Source organism: Myotis brandtii, unplaced genomic scaffold (assembly GCF_000412655.1).
Source record: "Myotis brandtii unplaced genomic scaffold, ASM41265v1 scaffold111, whole genome shotgun sequence".
In the NCBI taxonomy this organism is placed as follows: Eukaryota; Metazoa; Chordata; class Mammalia; order Chiroptera; family Vespertilionidae; genus Myotis; species Myotis brandtii.
The window spans coordinates 434652-454048 of NW_005353789.1; the positions used below are offsets into that span (position 1 = coordinate 434652).

Here is a 19397-nt window from a genome sequence, read left to right on the forward strand (position 1 = left end):
GTTCTGCTGTTAGGGTCAATTTGCATATTATGCTTTTATTATATAGGAGTGCCTGGCCAGCCTGGGTGAGGGGCTGATGGCTGTTTGCAGGCTGGCCACAACCCCCAGCCAACCAAGTTCCCAGTGGAGGCTAGCTGGAAGCAGGTATCTGAGATTTATTTATCTTCTATAATTGAAACTTTGTTGCCATGAGCAGAGGCCACAGCCAGCTCAGCACAGGCAGGAAGCTTGGCTTCCTCTATCACCCAGGCAACCAAGCCTTCCGCTTGCTCCAGCTCCGTGGTTGCCGGCCGCCATCTTAGTTGGGTTAATTTGCATATAGTCACTCTGATTGGCTGGTGGGTGTGGCTTGGGCATAGCGAAGGTACGGTCAATTAGCATCTTTGTCTTTTATTAGTGTAGACAGGTCTTCAACTTTGCTACAAATTGCCAAATTATTCTTCAAAGTGGCTGAACTAAGTTTTCATGATATTGTACTTAGAAATATAGATGACTAATCTTGTGGCTTTCAAACAAACAAGCAAAATAATCAAATCTTTGTCTTCTACAGAGTTATATTGAGATGTAAGGATAAAAAGGTATGGTATGTTTGTAAATTTTTCCAGAATCATCTACTTTCTATTAAGTAATTTTTATTCTGAGAACAAAAACCATACTCCATATGTCCAATAGAACAGTGTCAATAAATAAACAAACAAACATATTTGTGGACCATGACTGAATCTTGATTCAAACAAAACACTTTGATTATAAACACTTTGAAACTTTTAGGAAAATTTATATATAGGCTGTGTATTAGATGATATTATGAAACCATTCAGTTTGTTGAAGGGATAATAGCATTGTTGTTATTTTTAAAGTCCTTTTTTTAAAAAATCCATGGAAAGACATATCTGCATTGAATCCTTCAGCAGAAAATAAGAAGTGATAGATGAATCAAGTGTGGCAAAATCTTGACAACCTTTGAGTTCATTATACTATTCTCTGTTTTGATGTATGTTTGAAAATTGTTATCATCATCATGACCATCATCAGGAGTAAGAATTGCTAAGAGGCAGACTGGTAAAAGCAGGGTTAGACAATTGGCCATGATAAAGAAAATCTCAACCTCTAACCTTTCCATCTCATAACCGGATTATTTATCTCTCTCGGGTAGTTAGACAAGTTCCAATATTTTAAAAGTGAAATAACCCTGTTTTTTCAGGGCTTGATCCCCAGTAGGGGGCATGCAAGAGATAGCTGATCAATGATTCTCTCTCATCGTTGATGTTTCTAATTTCTCTCCCTCTTCCTTCTTCTCTAAAATTAATAAAAATACAGTTTTTAAATGGCCTGCCCAAGACTACACTGAGTATAAAAATTATATTCCTCAAATGTCTGTCACAAACTATTATCCCACATTTTGTGTGAATTCAAAAGATTTGATTAATGTCAGTGTAACCAATGTTATACAGGTATCAATATTGTGAGTCAAGTCTCACAGAAAGAATTTCAAAAATAAAATTACTGCAGAGGGAAATGTTAGGCACCCTGCTTTCTCTCTGAATAGGTATAACTTCAGAAGTTTCACCATAGCATTTTCTCCTTTGTGTGTGCTTGGGTGGGGGAAAAGCAGGGACTCGGGGACAATAGATACAGAGCAGACAGAAATGTAGCATAGGGGCTTAATTAACAGTAGGTCACATGACCCAAAATCTTTAGGGTGCGGTGCCTGCTGGAGTAGGGTACAGTGGAGGACCTGAGGAGGTGGCATGCATTTCTCACTGCCCACAGCGCTGAGTCAGACCAGCAACACATTCCAGAGAACACTGCCAAAATGACTAAGCCACAGGCCCCATTTATTTGTATTGTTTGTGACTCATACAACCCCAGGCAAGGGCAAAGAGAGGCCTTGATTCCTGACTGTCGACTTTTGGTTGGTGATCATTCAAAATGTCCTAGTGTCATAATGTAATTATAGTGGAATTAATCTTGAGCATGAAAAGGACATCATTAATTACATTCATTACAAGTGTGGTAGGCAGCTAGACAGACATGAGCAGAGCAAGGACGATGGACCAGGTACAGAAGGTCACCAGGGTGAAAAGCCCCAGGTGCCTAGCAACGGACAATTATGGGGTTGTAGGGTGGGACAACCCAGGATGACTTTTCCTCCCCCCTAGCATATAGCTGGTCTTGAGGTTTGGACCCCAGGCCTGACCTTTCCTTAGAAATAACATCTAGGTCTCAGTAGTATTTCAGCACCAGGCCCAAAAGAGCAACAAAACCAGCCACAGCTGCCCTCAGGACCAGCTGCATTGAATAATGACCCCCTGCCCTGGCGCCAAGCAATCAATCAGTGGAGACCCAGACCCTGAAAGGACACACCTGGAAAGCTGCTGAATATTAAGATCTCCCCCAGCGACCTCCACGCAAATCTCCACCCTTAAAACCCTTAGGACAGAGGACCCAGTGCACTCTCCCTCCTGCGAGCCCACCCACACCCTTTCTTTTCCTTTCTCCTGCCCCCTCCCCACAAGCACTTTACCATTAGCTTCCTCACTCCCAAGCTCCAAAGACCCTTCCTTTACCTCTATAACTTGTTTCCTAAGCCACTTCTAGGAATTACTTTTTCTACACCTGTGATTTATAAATAAATGTTCTCTTATAGTTTGGATCTTGGCTCTGAATTCTTTCCTGGCCAGAAACCAAGTCCCAAGGTTGCTGAACTCAGGGCTGGTCTGACCCCATGGATCTAACACCCAGTGCCATTCCCACTGCCTTCAACACAAGTACAATCAAAACTACTAACTGTTTCAAGTTTGATAGCGTAAGTCCTGGAAATCAGGCAGGTACCCAAAGAGTGAGGCTTGTGGCTATTCAAAGTCAAATGGTCCCTGGCACTGTTCACAACAGAGTAAAATAAAAGTTGCTAAAATCTCTGTCAGACCATGTCTCAGGGTCTGAAGAGATACATCTGTCTTTTGGCTGAAGTGATGAAAGCTCAGCTGATGCAAGGAAGCAAAGGAACTTTCTCTCATGTTAGCCTTCTAGCACATCAGCTCTCTGAGAACAAAAATTAGGATAGAGGATAAATCTATATTCCCTACCAGAGCTGACTGTTACTTGAAGGGAGTAAAAACATTGAACCTCATCCTTGTATCAACAATGAGGAAAAGTCCTAAACCTAGAAGAGGAAGGTGTAATAATATTCTTAAAGAGATCTTACCATCGTATCTGAAGTTTAATAACTTAGAAAGTTATAATAGAAGACACAATAGAATATGGCTAAAGACAGAGAGGATTATTTAATCAAATAACATTTCCATAGGTTCACTTTTCAGTTGACTTATTCAATAAAAGCGCAGATGAAATATAATGCAAGGGGAGGGAGACCTTAAGTCAGTGGTTCTCAACCTTCCTAATGGCGCGACCCTTTAATACAGTTCCTCATGTTATGCTGACCCCAATTTCATTGTTACAAATTGAACATAATTAAAGCATAGTGATTAATCACAAAAACAATATGTAATTATATATGTGTTTTCCAATGGTCTTAGGCGACCCCTGTGAAAGGGTCGTTCGACCTCCAAAGGGGTCGTGACCCACAGGTTGAGAACCACTGCCTTAAGTGTTTCCAAAAATGTGCTTCACCAAGTAAAAGATCAGCAGAAGGAATTTGTTGGTGCAGAAAATACATATAACTATTTCCCCGTTTAGTTCATCTCTTCTCAGTTGCACAAAGCTATCACTGGCGCAGTATCATAGATAGACACCTCAAAATTGCTCCCTCACTCCTGGGAGAGAGCCTTGGTCTGCCTGTGACCCTGGCCTAAACTTTAACCGGCTCATCTCAGCCTTGTGCGGTTGTTGGCTGCAGTACAGAGACATGATGCTCCGAAGGCAGAAGATTGCACCAGCCAGGCCAGTGCTGTGTGTTTCATCACCCTCCACCAGTCATCTAGGATTGAAATAATCAGGCTGACTCCAAACACCAGGATGTACACACCCTGGAACAGAGCTACCTAAGCAGGAAGTAAGTCAGGATGGGAGCAGAGCTGCATACCATGAACAGTTGTGGGATTAACAGAGATGAAAGCTGCACATGTCAGAGCCTAAATCAGATCTCACATTGTCCTTTGCTGATGCACCTGTTTTAGCATTTATCACAGTGGCCTCTTGGATGCCTGTCTCCCCACAGGAACCATGCCTTAATCACCTTTGGATCCCCAAGTAATTCTAGAAGGATCCCCTGAACAACTGCCACTCTTTCACTCCCACTTCCACTCTTTCCTGGAGGTACCTTGGGAAAAATAAAGACCAAAAATAGAAAATACAGATGCATAACAACAACAAAAATCCAACATGTGAAAGTATTCACTTTCATATAGGCTAAAGAAACTAGACCAAGGCTACTGGCCACCCTCACCTAGTGATTTTTTGAGCCTCTGAACTACCAAATTGAAACACCTTGTGCCCTTTTAAATTCATAACCCAAGAGATGAACCACCACTGCCACCACCTCAATACATAGGGCCCCATAAACAGTCACTCAAGATCAATGAAAGCCCAAATTCTCACCAAAGACAACAGAAAACCAGCAATAAAGTTTGTCCTCTCCTTAAAACATCAGGACACAAATGAAAAATGTACCCAACCCAGAAAAACAAAAAATTAGTAGATCTGCTCTGAGAGAAAGGTATCTGGCACTACAAAGAGGATATCCAATCTTAGTATAAATATTTTCTTATATTATATAAATATAATACTTTGGTATTTAAGTAGACATCACAAAACTACTAGTTGCTTCACTCATTTGAACATAACAATAAATTATACAGAAATAGACAGATGCTTTCATTCAAATAAGTTATTTTTTTAATAAAATTTCTACAACTCCTCTTAGACAAGCCTCCAGAAGATAAACTCCTTCTAATAAATTGTTTAATATTTTGACCTTCTTTAATCCCAAATTAGATGGGCACAAAATTGTTTCAACAATTATTTTTGAAAAAATGCATAAAGACTTAATCTTTTAATTAACTCTAGTGATTCATTTCTTACTAATTTGTAGCCACTACTCCCATAGAATTCTACTCCCCTATGAACCTACTGTCTTAAATAATTCTTAAAATTCTTGTAAACAGTTTTCTTGGGGACAGAAGCAGGGACTGGTTAAATCAGTTGATTTGTTAATTCACTTCTAACAAAAATTAAACAAGTTTCATTACTTGCAGGACTTTTCTGAGCCTTTGTTACTGTACGACACTACTCTCCAACAGGAAGGTGTAGTATGTGGTGATTCCCAAGCTGATTTCACAGAAGAGATTCTTGTTTTTTGGGTTTTTTTTCCATGTATCATCAATTAGCTTTTAGCAGGAAAGAGTATTCTGAGGAACAGAATACTTTGAAAGCCACATAATTAGAATAGTGTTAATAAAACCTCAAAAATAGGTTTAATTCCCAGTTTAGTCCAATTACTTTTTTTTTTAAGCCATTGACTACATCTTTAAAACCATGAACAACCACCTTTAAATGCATGCCTTTACAAATACCCTGTAAGAACACACAGGTAAACTAGCAAACGTTACCTCCTTTACAGTAACAACTCATTCAACACTTAAGCAGCTACTATTTTGAAAAGAATCATGAACAATCCTACAGAATGCACTACTCTATGCATATTACAAGTTCAAATTGAGTAGATGTAAATGGGACATTTTATATCGTCATATATTGGATATTTTAGCCATCAAAGTGAAAAGAAAGACTCACCAACAGAAGCTGAGTTTTTAAGAACTGACTCCTTTGGGACTCCTTTTTCAATTCGTAACGTGGCCCACTGTTCAAAAACAAGAAGCATTAATTTAAACTGTTCCATAGACACAGTATAGCATACTTAATCATGCTTATTCAGAAGTGTAATTAAACAGTAAGACTTGGTGTTACTTGAATTAAAGAGATCCCCCATTGAATCTCTGATGTAGCACTATTCCAAGTCCCAGGTATACTCTTGTATTAGTTCTGATAATGCCTTAATGATAGGAGGAACAGATCACATTTACCCCATTTAAATCACTCACACACAATCTGGTACCACAATAAATTACTCCTTGAAAAGGTGGTGAAGCATGTTGGGCAAGGACGCAGGTTATAGCCTTAAGACTACCAGGGTTTGCCCTGACCAATGTAGCTCAGTTGTTTGAGCATCGTCCAGTCACCAAAAAGTCACCAGTTAAATTTCTGGTTAGGGCACATGCCCAGGTTGCAGGTTTGGTCCCCAGGTGGGTACAGTAGACAACTGATCAATGTTTCTCTCTCACATCAAAGTTCCTCTCTCTCTCTCTCTCTAAAAAATCAATAAAAATGTAATTAATTTAAAAAAAAAAAAGACTACCTGAGTTTCAAGCTACTTAATCCTTCTAGGCCTCAGTCTCTTCATATGGAAAGTGAAGATAATAGTTCCTATCCCATAGGATTTGCTATGAGGATTAGATGAAATTAACACATGTAAAAAATCAGGGCCCAAAGAATAGCTATTATTTTCATAGTAAATTAGGCATTTAAGGGTGAGATGCACTCAAGCCTAATTGCCTGCATCAACGATAAGCTTGAAAAGGAAGACAGAGTGAGACTTGGAAAGCTGGAAAACAATCAGTGAAGTCGGTAACTAAAGAAATCATATGCCCAGATGGTCACTTATGTTTTAAGATACATAGGGAAAATGTTAGAATTAGGAGTAACCAGGGGTTTGAGAGAAGTTAAGAACAGGAAAAATCAACTCCCATTTTGCTTTGAATGTACATAGGAGTGTAAAGAAATATACCAAGATGTGACTTGCTATTTTTTTCTTACACTTTTTTTAATGCATTTTCAACATCATCTACCATTAACATCATAGTTCAAAAACTACAAATTGGCCCTGGCCAGTGTGGTTCAGTTGATTGGAGCATCATCCTGTGCACCAAAAGGTGGCGAGTTCGATTTCTGGTCAGGATCAGGACACATAGCCAGGTTGCAGGTTCAATCCCCAGTCGATTGATGTTTCTATCTTTCCCTTCCTCTCTCTAAAATCAATAAAAATTGTGGGGGTTTTTGAATGTGCTTTAAAAAAAAAACAACTACAACTACAAGTTAACCTTGTTGACAGCATTCAAGAAAATCACAATGGTTATTTTTTCTAGTTTAGAAAAGGAGCCATTAAAATATTATTTAGATTATTACAATTCCAGAAGTTAACACTGGCTAAATTGACTGATTTGGGGGGGGGGGGGGGGGAGGAGAGCCAAGGAGGGAGAGGTGAAATGCATTGTAATAATTATAATTAGAACTTAAGCACCTTCGAGGAACAAAAAGAATTTATTAAATACGGCAAGACATATCAATTATTGATAAGCTCAGAGGGATAATTCAGAGAGATGAAAATAAAATTTCAAATAAATAAGAAAATAAACTGATAGAAAATAAATAACCTAAAATATGTACATGAAGGTCAAAGAGTAAGGCATGATCTGACTACATCAGGACCCCTGCACAACATTCCAAAGAGCCAAGTAGGAACATGCCATTTGTGCTTAGAGTACAGCCTATAAATAGAGGCTAATCTTCCAGGCTTCAAATGTCAAATCACAAATTATAATAAGACTCAGTCTTAATCTGGTTACATCTTTTTCTCTTCCTTGAAAACTTAAACTCTAGACCTCCCACGTTTTCTCAATAGAGGTAAAGATTTATTCCTATGTTTTTACTTTTTAATTTTTTACTTATTGATTTTTAGAGAAGGGGGGGGAAGAACATCAATTTGTTGTTCCACTTATTTATGCATTCACTGGTTGATTCTTGTATGTGCCCTGACCTGGGATCAAACCCACAGCCTTAGCACATAAGGATGACGCTCTAATCAACTGACCTATCTGGCCAGGGCTCTATAGTTTTTCACTTTAAAGCTTTATACCTATTATCATTGTAAGTAGACCACAAATATGATAAAAACAAAATATTGTAAACAATCATTATCAGTCTTCGAGCTCAGTTTTCTTTTATGGTAGGCATCTGATTTTATATTTTATATCAATAGTAATTACCTTCAACTAGGACAATTATTTCATGCTCATCTGATGGAAAATATTTATATTTTGTGGTTGTTATAGACTAACTTGTGTGTTCCCCCCCAAATTCATATGTTAAAGCCCTAACCTCCAGTACATCAGAATGTAACTGTATTTGGACATATCACCTTTAAAAAGGTGATTATGTTAAAGTGAGGTCTTTAGGGTGGACCCTAATACAATCTGCCCGTTGTCCTTATAAAATGAGAAAATTTGGCCAAACAAGGAGATACCAGGGATGCACACACACAGAAGAAGGGCCATGTGAGGACACAGCAAAAGGCAGCCATCTGCAAGACAAGGAGACAGGCCTCAGAAGAAAGCACCCTGCCAACACCTTGATCTTGGACTTCCAGCCTTCATAACGGGGAAGAAATAAATTTCTGTTGTTTAAGTCACCCAGTCTGTGGTACTTTGCTATGGCAACCCTAGCAAACTAACACAGAGCATTGCTTAAATAGTATGATTTGCTACAAAGAGTTCCATGTTCTGTCACCAGACAAGGTTCAGAACACATAACATCTCCTGAAATGGTAACACCAAAGGCCTGTCCTACCAAATGCAATTATAGTGTTCAAGACTAGCAAACTTTAAGGTGGGACAAGTTATTTAATGTAACAGGGAATTTATACTGGAAAACCATTTTCTTCTTTGGGCTTCTTCTCCAGTGAATGTGAAAATGTGCCTGCTCTGCAGTCAGACATACAAGCATATGAATCGCAGTTCTGCCACTTCCAGGCTGTCACCATCTCAGACAAAATACTTTAACCTCTTGGGGCCTCATTATCATCATCACTAAACCTGGGACAATTACCAAGCATTGTTATAAAGATTGAAAAAAATAATCTATCTGTCCAGGGATGCAAAGCTGGTACAATATTCACAAATCAATAAACATGATACATCACATAAGCAAAATGAAGGATAAAAATCACATGATCATATCAATAGGTACAGAAAAAGCATTTGACAAAATCCAGCACTCTTTTTTGATAAAAACTCTCAGTAAAGCGGGAATAGAGGGATCATACCTCAACATAATAAAGGCCAAATATGACAAACCTAGAGCCAACATTATACTCAATGGGCAAAAACTAAAAGTGTTCCCCTTAAGATCAGGAACAAGACACTCTTATTCAGCATAGCACTGGAAGTCTTAGCCACAGCAATTAAACAAGAAAAAATTAAAGGCATTCAATTTGGAAAGGAGGAGGTTAAACTCTATTTGCAGATGACATGATATTATACATAGAAAACTCTAAACACTGTGCCAAAACCCTAGCCATGTGGTTCAGTTGGATGGAGCATCACCCCATACACCAAAGGGTGGCAGGTTCGAGTCCCAATCAGGTATTAAAAAGAAAAAAAAGACTTCACCCAAATACTGCTAAATTTAACAAAGTAGCAGGATACAAAATTAACATCCAGTAATTGATGGCATTTCTAAACACTAATAATGAACTCTCAGAAAGAGAAATTTTAAAAAAGAATCCCATTTACCATTGCAACGAAAAAAATAAAATATCTAGGAATAAACTGAACCAAGGAGGAAAAAGACCTGTATTCGGAAAACTATAGGACATTTAAAAAAAGAAATAGAGGAAGACATAAAGAAATGGAAGAATATTCCATGTTCATGGATTGAAAAAATTAATATAATTAAAATGTTCAAATATAGCCAAAGTAATCCCTATTAAAACACCAAATGCATATTTCACAGATCTAAAACAAATGTTTCAAAACTTTATATGGAACTAAATAAGACCGTGAATAGCCTCAGCAATCTTGAAAAAGAAGAACAAAGTTGGAGGATCACAATCCCAGATATCAAACTACACAAACTATACATATATCAAACTATACTACATGGACATTGTAATCAAAACAGCCTGGTACTGGCCCAAGAACAGACATATGGATCAATGGAACAGAACAGAGACCCCAGAAATCGACCCAAGCCATTACTCTCAATTAATATTCGACAAAGGAGGCAAGAGCATACAATGGAGTCAAGACAGTCTCTTCAATAAATGGTGTTGGGAAAATTGGACAGGTACATGCAAAAAAAATGAAACTAGACCACCAACTTACACCATACACAAGAATAAAGTCAAAATGAATAAAAGACTTAAATGTAAGTTGTGAAACCATAAAAAATCCTAGAAGAACACTAGGCAGTAAAATCTCAGACATCTCATGCAGCAGAATTTTCAGATACGTCTCCTACAGCAAGAGAAACAAAGGAAAAAACAAACAAGTGGGACTACATCAAACTAAAAAGCTTCTGCACAGCAAAAGAAACCATCAAAACAATAAAAGGGAACCCATTGAATGGGAAAACATATTAGCCAATGATACATCTGCTAAGCAGTTAATTTCCAAAATATATAAAGAAAGTATACAACTCAACACCAGGAAGACAATCAAATTAAAAAGTGGGCAAAGGACCTAAATAGACACTTCTCCAAAGTGATTCTTGGACATACAGAAGGCCGAGAGACATATGAAAAAATGCTCAAAGTCACTGATCACCAGAGAGATTCAAATGAAAACAACAATGAGGTATCACCTCATACCTGTCATAATAGCTACATCAACAAATCAACAAATGACAAGTGCTGGAGAGGATGTGGAGAAAAGGGAACCCTAGTACACTGCTGGTGGGAATACTGATTGGTGCAGCCACTGTGGAAAACATTGAGTTTTCTTAAAAAATTAAAAATGGGGCTGCCATTTGACCCAGTAATCCCACTTCTGGAAATATAGCCTAAGAATCCTTATCTGAAACACCAATCAGAAAGAATATCTGCATCCCTATGTTCATAGCAGTATTATTTACCATAGCTAAGATCTGGAAACAGCCCAAGTGCCCATTAGCAGATGAGTGCATAAAAAAGCTGTGGTACATTTATACAATGGAATACTACATGGCCATAAAAAAGAAGAATCTCTTACCCTTTTGACAGCAAGGACCTGGATATTATTATGCTAAGTGAAATAAGTCTGACAGAGAAAGACAAATGCCACATGATCTCACTTATATGTAGAATCTAATGAACAATATAAACATGAACAAAATAGGTCCAGAGACATGGTTACATGGGACAGAGTGTCAGATCTCAGAGGGGAGGGGTGATGGGAAGAGATTAACCAAAGAACATATACACATATATGCATAGCCAATGGACAGAGATAAGAGTATGGTGAAGGCCTGGGTGGGGCAGGGGTTGGGTGGAGGGAGGAACGAGATGGGGAACATCTGTAATACTAACAATAAAGAAATAAGCAAATAAATAAATAAATAGATAGATAATCTATCCAATGACCACCACATCACATGCCTTTTTAAAATGATGGAAACTAATTGGTGGACAGAAAAGAGGGTAAAGGGAAAGAATGAGAATTAAAATAAAAGGCAGGAATTATCTGCTCTGAGCATATATGCTAACCTATCAAAGATCTGAAGGTAGGTTAAAATTTAGCCACATAGAAGAAAACAAAACAAAAAAGACCAAAGAGTTTTTTAATTCAAACTCCAAGAATTGAGCACCTACTATGCATCAAGTGCTTTTATTCACCTCTCCTCATAGAATCTGCACAATAACTCTTAGAGGCATATTCCTATATACACAAGTAGAAACTAAGGTTGAGATGGTTAGGTAACCTGTCCAAGGTTACAAGGCCAGAAATTTCAAAGAACTTGTTCATGCTTCCATCTTATTCCTCAAAAATTGAGGGGGAATTAAAAAAAGAAACAAATAAAATTTTAAAAATCTATTCTATAATAATAAAAGTGTAATATGCTAATTAGACCAGATATCCTTCCAGACCATCATCTGGATGGAGCCGGGGCTGTGAGGGAAGCCCAGGTCCCAGGTGCCAGAGGGAAGCTGGTGCTGGCAACCAGGGGAAAGAAGGCCTATTCTTGCAAGAATTTTGTGCATCAGGCCTCTAGTAAATACTCTTCCCATTCTTTATTCCCCTCTAATCTTAGGCCAATGAATTGCAACTTTTTAACCTTTTCACCTCTATCATTAACCTTACAATTAACTTTCCTCGTTGACAATAGCATTTTTCAACCTTTAATCCATGTTCCTCTCTGATAAACATGAAAACTTCACACACCCTTCTAGAGATTCAGATACATACACCCCACCATCCAGATGGGTCACTCTCTACACACCATTTTCTCAGCCAAAATTTTACTTTTCATAGTTTACATTCCTAAAACAATTTTCCCAATATAATTGTGACATTCCTTAGAAATTATTATGTAGCCCTTGAAAATCAGTAGTTTAGAGAATCACTAAGAATTCAAGCCTTGTCCTCAAGTGGCTTGCCATATCAGGAGCTTATGCACACATCTATATATATAAAAGGCTAAGCGACCGTCCGACCATCCGACCAGCCAGTACATATGACAGACACTGACCATTAGGGTGCAGACGCTCAATGCAGAAGCTGCCGAACTGTGGTGACTTGGCAGCCGCAGTTCTCAGGTGACGCGCCCCAGAACCAGAAAGAAGGGAACCCGATTCCTCCTGGGGCTGCTCGATTCCACCTTCAGCAGTGGGTTATGTTGTTGCTGGGGCACTGTCGGCCCCGAATCTGGTTTACTGCCGAGCTGCCGTTCTTCTAATTAATTTCCTTTCAATGTGCACAAATCCGTGCCCTGGGCCACTAGTATAGAGATATTCAGCAATGCACAAGGCAGCATGCAGTAGGTTCTCAATAAAAAATTATTACCTGAAATGATAAGCAGCTAAGAAGGAGTTAGAGAAGAGCTGGGTCAGTTCCTTGACAAATAGCAGTTACTACAATCAGCTATTCAGAAGGCACCCCACACACATTTAAAATTCCAGAATTTGAGTTTATGGTCATGAAAAAGCCATCCATTGTCAATAAAACTTAGAAAAGTAAATATATAGTGTACAAAACTAAATGACCTTTTAAACAGTATGTAGGTTGTAACCAGGGAAACTTGAGATTTTTCAACTTTCAATCAAAGAGCCCATAGAATGTTCTTGGGACAGGAACGCAAAAGAAACAACCAAATCAGCTGCAAACATACTAAGGAATAATGTGGAGACATAATAAGGAAAGGCTGGACCTTGAATGGAATCTACAAAAAGCCAGGGTATTTGCCCAGAACTCAAGATGTTCTAATACTGAACACTAACAAAGATGTTCTAATACTAAACAACAAGTACAATTTTTAAGGGAACTATTCCTATAGTCAGAAAAAGTAATCCCCTATACTAATCCCCGCCTAACAGAAATGTCTTTGAAACAACTACTGCTGTTCTAGTGGGAGGATGGGGAGCGCTGGGTTGCCACTTTCATCCCCTTTGCCTAAAGCAGATATCACTGTGGGATCGCAACTCTTTCCTGATAAGCCCAGCTTCTTCCTAACACAGATGCTCCAGGCAACTACAACCAACAAGTCAGAGTTGGCTCACACAATGAATCCCCATCCTAATTCCATATATGCCAAGCATCTCACTGACCTAATAACTTAGTCTTGACAAAGAGGATGGTTCCTTATGCCACCTCTACCTGGTTTCCAAGCCAAGTGATGGGTCTCCCACAACAATTCGAAATTGTTCTTGATAGTTTGATGAACAAAGAGTCCATTTCTGAAAGTCTCTTCAACTCAAGATGGACAAAAATGAAAACTTAAGGTGCTGCCAAACTGAAGGCCATATCCTAGACCGGTGATATCTCTTCAAAGTATAGTAGTTATTTGCCAGGCTGACAGCAATTACTGTTCTCTCTCCAGGACATAGCTTTAGCTGTACCTTGAATTATGGTACTAAAGCAAGAAACACAGGAGTCGGCACCTGGAAGCCAGTCTGTGCGATTTACCCTCACTCCATCCTTACTTGGGTATAAAGTCCAACAGACATTGCTGTATGGAAGAACAGCTCAATTATTTCAGCGTTCTGAGAAAGAGTGAACACCAGCTGAAGAGGATCCTGTGCTATAAGGAGAATATCCTGAAGAAGTCAAACAGTAGGAGGCAGCTTGATGTGACCATGTTCAGAGTGTGAAGTCAGTAAGAAAACCCTGGGTGGTGTGGTTTGGTTGGTTGGAGTGTTGTCCTCTACACCAAAGGTGGCGGGTTTGATTCCTGGTCAGGGCACATATCCAGATTGCTGGTTTGATCAGGGTCAGGGCCCATGTGGGAGGCAACTGATAGCCAGAGGCAACTGATAGATGTTTCCTTCTCATAGCGTTCTTGTTCTCTCTCTCTCTCTCTCTAATGAATAAAAGCATATTCTCTGGTGAGGATTTAAAAAAAACAACTGAGAAATATCTCCCACGTACAAATAACAGAATCTCCTGTTATCAGCAGATAGAAAAGATTTGCAGGAGATTAATAGGTGAAAGATTAGCAAACCATCTCCAGGTATGAAACCAGCAGATTGGAGATGATAGATAGATAGATAGATAGATAGATAGATAGATAGATAGATAGATAGATAGATAGATGATAGATAAGATAAGATAGATAAGATAGATAAATAGATAGATAGATAGATGATAGATGATAGATGCCGGGGTCCAGCCCCAGCAGTCCAAGAGTTCCCAAAGGTGTGGATGGAGTCGGCGAAGAATGAAGGACACGGAGACAGCGTTCAGTTGATCAGCATAGCCAGGTTCTCTAGCCAGGTTCTCCCTTTATTCTCCTGTTACATCTATATTTATACCATTTGATTTTAATCCTATCCATTCTATTCCAAAGGTTAGGGCATTTGTTATCTCCATTCCAAGGTCACTACTCTACTGTTCTGTTAAGCTACAAGGAAGTAACTGAAGGAGATTATCCTAAATAAAGATTATGTAGTTTAAGCGTGATTGTTCCTAGGTGATTAACTACCCGCCTGGCACTTAGTTAAGGGGTTTAGATAGATAGATGTAGGTAGATAGATGATAGATAGAAAGATGATAGATAGATAGATGGATAGATAGATAGATAGATAGATAGATAGATGGATAGATAGATAGATAGATGTAGGAGCCACCATGCAGGCTGGGTTTCATCCTGAGATAGGAAATAAGGACAGAAAAATGAGAACCCACATTAAAAGTTAGAGAAATGAGGACACTAGACCCTAAATAATATTATTATTCTTTGAATAGCAGCAAACACTTACATAACATGTCTCAGCACCCATCTGAGATGTTTGGCATATTTTAACATACTTAAACAAGCCTATGGAAATCAGCGTTATTGTTCCTCCTGTTGGATAGATGAGAAAAATGAGGCTTCCCTAAAGCCTGGTATTAAGAAGCAGAGCTGGGAGTTTGGTATCACATCTAAGAAAATCTGTACCCAAAGACTGTACTCCTGACCACTAGGCAAACACACCCTCTCCTTAGTTCTGACCACTTCATTCAAACTACTGAACTGAGTCTCAGTTTCCTTATCTGTATAAAAGGGGGATAAGTGCCCCCCTGTCTTCCAAGGCTTTGGGGAGTAGATGCTGAGACAGTGAGCAGGAGAGCCCTTGTCATTGAATGAAGCCACATATACAATGAAGCTGCAGCCGTTCCCCACTGGGCCCGCCTGCACCACATCCCTTTCTTTGCAGGATTTGGAAAGAGGAATGTAAGGAGGACAGAGGTCAAAGACACACGTTCAATGACATTTCAAGTGCCACCAATTAGATAAAATTTCCATTACTTCATTAAAATATTATCAGATTTTTTTTTCTACCATTCAGCAATTGGTTTCTTATCTTGAGCACAAACATGACGCCTTAGTACAGGAAAGGACCTCTGAAACCAGGGGTTGTAAAAACTTGGGAGAGTGAAGCGACAGCGCACTGCGTGACGGATAGAAAGAAAGCGAATGATAGAAAAGGCGGCCGCACTGCTAATCTGTCCGTAAAAATAATAATAACGGAGCACCGGGTGGGGTAGTTCTGCCTCCAAGAAGAGGAACAATAGAGTGGTCCAGGGGTCCCAGCCCCGATCTCTCCAGCTCTGCAGAAGCTGTCTGGGCGCTACTGCAGAGGATAAACCGAAACGCACACCCTGCGGACCACTGGCCTTCAGAACTGGTCCCCCCTAAACTGGGCTCTACCCTCGGTCCGTACCCCCAGACTCTCCCTGAAGCCCTCCGAGGTGCGGGGACACTCACCTCTAAAGTTTTCACCAGGATCTTCATGTACATCTCGGAGATGCCCAGAGACACCCCGAAGGCCGAAGGCAGGAGGATGAGGCCGAGCACCAGCGTCAGCCAGGTGAAAAGGATCTTCCCCACCAGCTCTGCGCCCTCCATGGCTGTGCGCACCCTTTCGGAAGGGGTCCCGGCGGAGGTCCGAGCGCGACGGCTGTCCCTGTCCCCAGGCACTCGGGCGGCAGCTCCTGGAGCAGAGGCGCGGAGCCCGGCCCGGGAGAATCAGCGCCGCCGCCTCCCGGCACTCACCTCTGCAGGGGAAAAAGAGAGGAAGGAAAAACTTTCAGAACGATGGCAATTTCCTTCCTTCCTATTGGGGCTCCTCCTGCGGTGGCCGGTTAACTCTTTCTCCGCTGGCGACCCAGACCAGCGAGGAAGCCACCGCGGCGCACGCAGAGCCGGTGGCACCAGCCAGGAGAGGCGAGCTGGGGTGACCCCGCAGCGCCCGGAACACGCCCCACCCGGTGCCTGATTTCCTCTGGGTTGCGATCGCGACAACTCAGCGGGTGACTCACCGAGGCCCTTGGGGAGTAAGGATCCCTGCGAGCGTCCCGCACTGCACCACCCCAGCCTCGGTGGGAACTGGCTTCGGGCAGGAGACTGTACTGGTGGCTGGCGGCGCTCCGCCGCCCGAAGCCCTATTTCTGCGCGCCGCCCTGGCCCCACCTCCTCCGCCACCCAACCCGGAGCACCCAAGCTGGATCGGCTCCGAGAGCGTCGCAGTCTCCTGGGCGTCCTCGTTTCGTCCCCTTGCCCCGCCTCCCCCAGCACTCTCAGCGGGAATCCCTTCAGGAGCAGAATTTTCACCTACAAAATGTTGGCATTCTCTCCACCACCCCCAAACGAACTACTACGTGCCCGGGATGCTTGAGAAGGTCTTGTTTGTGTGGGCGCACAACAACTTCTTGCAAGGATTTTCGGGGAGAGCGAAATGCTCAGAGCGCAGCGAGCTCCGTTTACCCCGCTCCCAGGTCCCCCACACCTTCCCCTCCGTCCCCTACCGAGCTGAGCTTTCTAGGGCGGGGTGAGAACTCTCTCCGCGAGTCGCCTACACACTCAGCTGCTGTCTCCCTGGCACAGAAATCTTTCAGCTGAGGCTCGCTCTCTTCCTGTGGTAAGAATCCAACCACAGATTCCCTTACTGTTCACGCAACCCTCAAGTGCACTGAGAGCTGCAGAAAAACGCCAAGCTGGCGAGCCTTCACCAAGCTGACAGCGCCTCCTGGATATTATCGCCGCACTACTGCCTTGCTAGCGCTGATGTGGGTATTTACTTCACTTCATGCTTCTTAGAGAGGTGATCTGATTTTAAGACTGAGTATGAGAATCCGGATTCTGGGAGTGCAGTAGATAAGAAAATCCGGCTGCCCAGGTTTTCCGGCCCATCACTGATGGTCTCTTACCGGTGTTAACTGAAACTGGAAAAAAACTAGGAGAGCCAGCAAACTGAATGGAAACTGTTGATAGCAAATACTGTAGAGAAAATGGCCCTTCCTCAGGGCGTGGAGGAAGTGGGAAACAGAAGGGAGGAGGCCAAGGAGGAGAATTGCCAAGGAGGAAATTGCCAAGAATGTAAATGTTTGTCCTCTGCACCTCCTACCAGTTAGTTATCATAAACCCCCTTTCCCACTGAGAAGGGGAAAAATGATAACTTGGTCATAAAAAACAAGTTATGAATGAAGACGTCCAAGCACTTGGTTTCTCAAAATTAAACGTGGTCTGCCAGTTTACGAAAACAAGGACAACACAACTGCTGGAATCTTTGAAAACCAAAGTGCCCCTCCCTGCCCACACACACACACACACACACACACACAAACACAAACACATACAGTATAGAACCAAAGGACCAGGTCATAACTTAAGCATCCAAACCTTTTCAGAAGCCAAGGGTCTATTATCTAGAAAGATCCGGAGTTGGTGCCCCTTACCATAAATGGCCAAGTTCTGAGATCCACCAATTAAATCTTGCCCTACCAGCACTTCTGTATACCTGTTCCCTCTAACTCCTTAAAGTCCCTTAACCTAGTCCAGTGAGCAAGATGGATTTGAGGCACCATTAGATCTCCCACCATCTGTGTTGGCACCTTCTCAATCAATAAATCTCTCCTTACTCCAAACTCTTGACGTTTTGAGTTTTGGCCTTCTGAAGCATTGGTTATAAACTTTGGTTAGGTAACATACTGAAAATAAAAAATCTCATTATCCTGGATTAGGGAGGGCCCTAAATCTAAGATGGTGTCTATAAAGAAACGGGAAAAGACAGGCAGAAGGCCATGTGAAGACTGAGGCAGTGAGTAGAGTAATGCAGGCCCAAGCCCAGGAACCCTGGGGTCCTTGGAGGGAGCATGACTCAGCAGACACCTTGATTTTGATAGGGGGGGGGGTGGACCTATAACCTAAAAGATAGAGCACCTGAATTAATCTGAAACGTAAATGCTATGCCCAGATTTCAGGATCCCCAAGAAACCACATCAGGGAGCCAGCCAGTCCGATGCAAAAGCATAAGAGTCTTTATTCGAGCTAGCTCGGCTCCCCCACCTTGCCGACGCAGCGACAGGAAGCAGAGAGAGAGAGAACTCTGTGTGGAGAGGGGTTTTATAGGGGGTTGGAGTAAGGGGAGGAGAAAGGGCTGTGGCCTTGCCGATTGGCCAGGCGCAAGTCGGTGTCTTGTTCCTGGGTGTGGCTAGCAGAGGCTTAGACTTCCGGGAAGAAGCTCCTTGCCAAGCACGTGGCCAAGGTAAGATGGAGCACTTACCCTGGGGCAAGATGGAGGGCATAGCCCTCGCCCTTTCAGTAATAATAAAAGTTTTCTTAAAGTTTCCTTTTCAAGGCCTGTGCGAAGCGATTGAGGAGGTGACTCAGCTGTGAATCCAGCAAACAGAACTGAAAAGCATGGCCAGACCTACCTGTCCCAAATAAGTTTCTATTTTTATATATTTAAGGCCCGTCATCTATGTCAAGGTGCGGGGGGTGCTGCTCCTAAGTGGGACATGCACAGGTGGTCTGGACCATCCGCTTGAGGCTTACACCAATACCTTCTGGTCAGACACGTTCGCAGAGACAGCACCGAGATCTGAGCTGAGCCGGAGAAATTACACACAGACAAACAGGTTAGATGCAAG

At 41.6% G+C, this 19397-nt stretch overlaps 1 protein-coding gene across 2 annotated transcripts in view; it reads right to left on the reverse strand.

Moving 5' to 3' along the window:
- The window catches only part of GPAT3 (glycerol-3-phosphate acyltransferase 3), a 62676-nt gene extending 45275 nt beyond the window's left edge, over window positions 1-17401 (reverse strand). The window contains exons 1-3 of one of the 2 annotated variants that reach the window (XM_005857377.2): window positions 17274-17401; window positions 16234-16523; window positions 5755-5821 (exon numbers count right to left, since the gene is read on the reverse strand). In XM_005857377.2, the coding sequence (XP_005857439.1) occupies window positions 5755-5821; window positions 16234-16374 (208 nt within the window). In that variant the 5' untranslated portion in view covers window positions 16375-16523; window positions 17274-17401. The other variant, XM_005857376.2, reaches the window with a different exon arrangement.
- Window positions 17402-19397: the final 1996 nt, after the last annotated feature.